At 59.2% G+C, this 5,370-nt stretch overlaps 1 protein-coding gene across 1 annotated transcript in view; it reads right to left on the minus strand.

Moving 5' to 3' along the window:
• Positions 1 to 6: 6 nt before the first annotated feature.
• Positions 7 to 5,370, minus strand: part of P2RY6 (pyrimidinergic receptor P2Y6) — an 8,581-nt gene continuing 3,217 nt past the window's right edge. Inside the window, exon 2 of the mRNA XM_026849013.1 lies at positions 7 to 1,626. Coding sequence (XP_026704814.1) covers positions 577 to 1,569 — 993 coding nt within the window. The 5' untranslated portion in view covers positions 1,570 to 1,626 and the 3' untranslated portion in view covers positions 7 to 576. The remainder of the gene's footprint in view (positions 1,627 to 5,370) is intronic.

A 5,370-nucleotide genomic window follows, 5' to 3' on the forward strand; every position in this document is an offset into this window, starting at 1 on the left:
TACCAGTGAGCCCATGTCCCTTACTGGTGTGACTCTATTCTGGGGACCAGGGGATAGGGATATCCCACTATTACTCAAAAAAAAGGTCCGTGACACTGATTTTTGAGCTGAAGAAACACACAGTCCTGCGTTCCCCAGACACGTTTGAGCTGAACTAAACCCTCCCCGGCCTTTGCATGGCCCTATCAGGGAATCTTGAAATGAGAAGGGGGGGAAATTTCCCCCCAGCAGCTTGCTCTGAGCCAAGAACTGTGTCCTCCATGGTCCCACCATGTTTTTCCATGATCCCACCAGTGGGTTTTATTGCATCAGTAGCTTGGCCACCAAGGAAACTTGGTGTTAAGCTGCTCAAACTGAGCAACAGAGCCGGAGAGAGGACACTGGATCTGCACCGTGATGGGGTTAATGCTGCACTGCTGCAGGCTGGAGATGGGATGAAAGTGCTGAAAGCATGGGAGATGCTTTCTCCTGTCCTCTGGCACATGCTCAGCTGAGGCCATTTCTGCTCCGTGGAGCTTAAAGCCAAAATTGCTCCATGCCAGGTCCTGGTGACACCGAGGTGGCCCTTGTCCTCACCTAGGAGCCGTAGGTAATGCAATGGTCATGCCGCCATTTGGAGCTCATCTTGTCGAGGAGGTAACGGGTGCTCTCGCGAAACTTGCGTTGGGTGAAGTAGAAGAGGATGGGGTCGAGGACGCTGTTCATGCTGGCGAAGGGACGCGTGCACTTGTAGGCGATGGCAAACGCCTGGAGGTCTGGGCAGGGCAGGACAGGTGAGGAACGGACGATCAGGTAGATGGTCTTGGTGAGGTGGAAGGGGAAGAAACTAATGGAGAAGACAATGACCACGATGATGATCATACGTACGGCCTTGTCCTTCCTCTTGTGCACTGCCAAGCCAATCAGCTCATCCTTCTGGCACAGGATCCGGGCCATGTTGCAGTAGCAGGCGAGGATTGCCACGAAGGGCAGCAGGAAGCCGGTGACGGTGAGGGTGATGCCATAGGGGAAGTAGGCGGCGGAGCGATCCGGGGGGCTCAGGTCGTAGCAGACAGTCCGGTTCCTCTGGGTGCCGGTGGAAGCGAAGAGGAAGGTGGGCAGGCACTGGGCGATGACGATGAACCACACCGCAGCACACACCAGCCACGTCAGCTTCTTCCCCTTCTTCTTGTGCCACGAGGCCAAGGGGTGGCAGATGCCCAGGTACCGCTGGACGCTGATGCAGGTGAGGAAGAGGATGCTGCCGTGTAGGTTGGTGTAGAACTGAAAGCGGACAAATTTGCAGGTGAAGTCCCCGAAAGGCCAATAATCTTTCTGGGTGTAGTTGTAGATGAGGAGTGGGAGGGAGCAGACATAGAGCAGGTCAGCCATGGCCAGGTTCAGCATGTAGATCATGGTGCGGCTGAGCGCCTTCCGGGCCACCCAGATCTGCCCGATGACCACGGCGTTCAAGGGCAACCCCACTGTGAACACCACTGAGTAGACCAGGGGCAGCAGGATCTGCTTGAACTCCTCATGGAAGGTGCATGAGTTCCTCCCAGTGCCCATGAGGGCCGTCAAATTGGCCATGGTTGTGGCCCCCCACCCGTCAGTGTCCTCTCTGCTGGTGTGGCCCCTCAGAAGCACCTGCGAAGGACAAAGGGGATGGTTGGTGACTCAGCTGTGTGGTGTCACATCCACCCTAGAAGGGTGAGCCTGGCCTGGTGTGTGTGTGACCCCATAGCCCCATCCTTCTGGGTGGGGGCAGCCCCTGGTGTCCAGGCTGGGGGATGGAGGGAGGGAGAGCAGCCCCAAGGAGAAGGACTTGGGGGGCTGGGGGTGCAAACTGCCTGTGAGCCAGCACCGTGCGCTGGCAGCCCAGAAAGGCCCCGTGTGCTGGGCTGCACCCAGAGCAGGGGGGGCAGCAGGGCCAGGGGGGGATTCTCCCCCTCTGCTCCGCTCTGGGAGACCCCCCTGCAGGGCTGGGTCCAGCTCGGGGGCACCAACAGCAGAAGGACACGGACCTGCTCCAGCGGGGCCAGAGGAGCCACGGAGATGCTGGGGGGCTGGAGCCCCCCTGTGAGGACAGGCTGGGAGAGTTGGGGGGTTCAGCTGGAGAAGAGAAGCTCCGGGGAGACCTTAGAGCGGCCTCCCAGGGCTGAAAGGGGCTGCGGGAACGGGGGGAGGGACTCTGGATCAGGGAGTGTAGGTAAAGGATGAGTGGTAAAAGTTTTAAACTGTCAGAGGGGAGATCTAGATGAGATCTGAGGCAGAAATTGTTCCCTGTGAGGGGGTGAGGCCCTGGCACAGGCTGCCCAGAGAAGCTGTGGCTGCCCCCTCCCTGGAAGGGTTCAAGGCCAGGTTGGACGGGGCTTTGGGCAACCTGGGCTAGTGGAAGGTGGCCCTGCCCGGGGCAGGGGGGTTGGATTAGGTGACCTTTAAAAGTCCCCTCCATCCCTAACCAGTCTGTAATTCGATGATTCTAAACCACGGCGATGGCTTCAGGGGTCCGTCAGGAAGGTGAAAGGGGAGTCAGTGGGACCGTGCGGGGTGGTGGCACACGGGACAGCGTGGGCCATCATCACCGCCACCTCAACTCCGCTTCCTCTGACACTTACACCCCGTAGGAAGGTTTACACAGGGCCAAACCACCCTCCCCGCGGTGAGGGAGAGGAAATTGCGGTGCGGCGTGCTGTAGCCTCCGGCACGGCTTCCTCCTCCTCTGCAGGGGGTGCCAGAACCCTACAGCCCGTCACCCGAGCTTCGGGAGATGCCACCTGCACTGAGCCCAGCACGACCCACAGAGGTTTGGTGGTTACATTCATCCGGGAACCCAGGCTGGTGACAGTCTGGTCCCGGAGTTTCTCGGGTTGGCGGGCTAAGGGAGCCCATCCACGTGGCCTCCGGGCTGCTCTGAGTTGAGGAAGAGGCCATCCGCTTGTCTCAGAGGCTTTTCTCAGTGGTCCTACAGCACGAAGAGACCCCGGTCACGTCACTCGGCCGAACCCCTCGCTATGCCACCCATGGGTGCTCCACTCTCCGAGGCTGCAGCCGCCCAGACGTGGGCAGAGCTGCTTCTCCTTCCTCCTCTCGCTTCCTCCGTCCACACTTGCTCCCCCCTGCACGCCCCGGCGGGGACGAGCTTGCCTGGAAATGGGGTGGCCGGTGTCCCCACGGCAGTTGGGAAGGGAAACTGAGGCAGGGAGATGGGTGGCCAAGCTCTGGCAAAGTCCATGGGACAGAGGGGACTTGGGGGGAGCACACAAGTCCAGGGGCCACCCCCTCAGCTCGTACCACCGTGGTGGCCCCATTTCGGGTCTTTGGGGATTTACCAGGCTCAGAGCAGAGCTTGGCCATGGAAATCGGCTTGGGAAGAGTGTTGGGGACACGGACAAGGCTCCCCCATTTTTGGGGGTGCTCTGGACTTGTAGATCAATCTACCCCTGCTCTCCCTGCTGCCACATATCTCTCCTGGCATCCACTGAGTCCCCCTGCTCCCCACTGAGCCTCCCGCTCCCTGCGGAGCCTCTCTGGTACCCCAGTGAGCTCCCTTCACCCCACCGAGCCACTCTGGCATCCCACTGAGCCCCCTGCACCCCACTGAGTCCCTTGCACCCTGCTGAGCCCCCTGCACCCCGTTTAGCTCCCCCTGCAAAGTGCTGAGACTCTTTGGCACCCCAGTGAGCCTCTCTGGCATCCCACTGAGCCCCCTGCACCCTGTTGAGCCCTCCCCTGCACCCTACTGAGCCCCTCTGGCACCCCAGTGAGCCCCCCTGCACCCCGCTGAGCCCTCTGACACCCCACTGCACCCCACTGTCACCCCAGCTCCGGGCACCCCACATCTGCCACCTCTAAGCCAAGTAGCGCCCCCAGGGCTGTGAACCGCCTTATCCCCTGGGACCCCCCAAACCTCCCGTGAGCCCCAGGGGCAGCCCCCACCCTGGGCACCCACAGGAGCCTCTGCCACCCCACATGTGCTCACAGGAACCCCGCTGTGACCCTGGGGACAAGGTGGCCAGCAAGAGGCAAGCAAGGCCTTACCTGTTGGGGTGCCACGGGGTGCCGGGGTATGCCACAGGTTACTGGGACCCGCTGTTCTGCCCAGCACCCCGGAAAATCCGTGGCTTCTGGGGTGCTGTGCTGGCCCCATTGAGCAACGCTTCCCATTTCCACCCAACAGCAGCACCCCGAGGCGATGGGGAACAGAAACCTGGGTGGCACAGTGGGCACCGCGTGGCACGGCACGGCACGGCCCTGCATGACCGTGTGGGGATGGCGTGTCACAGCCCCGTCCCGGCTCCATGCATCCTCGTCCCCTACACACATAGGTGGACCCCCTATACACACACAAGCAGGCTGCCTACACGCACAGACATGCGTGTGCACGCTCCCATGGATGCGCTCTACACGTGTGCACAGACACCCCCCCTGTGCACCCACAGTGCACCCCAGAAAGAGCCGTACCCGGACACCAAGGGACATCCAGAGCCGGTAAATGCCACCGCGGCAGGGGATGTGGCCCAGACCTGGCTTGGGGATGCCAGGATGTGGCCAGTTGAGGCCATCAGCTGTGTCACTACATCCATGAATTTTTGGCTCTTTCCCACCATCTTGGGGTCCTTTCCCTCATTTGGGGTCTTCTCCCCCATTTTTGGCTCCTGCCAAGGCATCTGGGGACAGCTGAGGTCACCTGGCATGGTGACACCAAGAGGAGGAAGATGCTCCATTTGCCTTTTCCCCTCTTGCTGCAGAGACACAAGGGAAACTGAGGCACAAGCACTGGGTTTGGAGCACACCAATGTGGCTCATGCCCCATTTTAACAGATTTTTCTCCCCAAAACATCCCCTGGAAGGATGTTAGGGTGCTTGCAGTGGACTGCTAAATGACATGCCCAAGGCTACATAGGCCATCAGTGGCAGAAGGCACCCACAGCCGGTGCTGAGCCAAAAATATAATGAGCAGCTGAAGAAACAAGGGACGTTCCCCCTCTGTCAAAAAAAAAAAATGGCAAATGAGAAAAGAAACCTTTTTTGCAAGAGGGAAACCGGGCACTGAATCTCAATGCTGCTGGGCTGGGAGGGATAGGAAAGCTGGAGGAGAGGATAAAAAAAAAATCCCTCCTGATCGCAGGAAAAGCCCAGCTGGGGGATGTGCCAAGCACAACCTTTCTATCAGACACTGGAGAATCCCCATCCCCACTGTAACCACTGCCTGAAACTGCCTGTAACCTCATAAATTGCCGCTGTTTCTAATTAATGAAACCACATCAAGACACTCGGCCTCGTCCTGCTGCTGCACCCGTGGCATGTCCCTGGGTCATGATCTAGCCTGGCAGATTATCCAAAAAACTCCTTTTTTTTTTTTTTTTTTTTTTTTTTTTTTTTTTTTTT

This window comes from Athene cunicularia (genome assembly GCF_003259725.1).
Source record: "Athene cunicularia isolate RWA chromosome 1 unlocalized genomic scaffold, athCun1 chr1_part1, whole genome shotgun sequence".
Classification (NCBI taxonomy): Eukaryota; Metazoa; Chordata; class Aves; order Strigiformes; family Strigidae; genus Athene; species Athene cunicularia.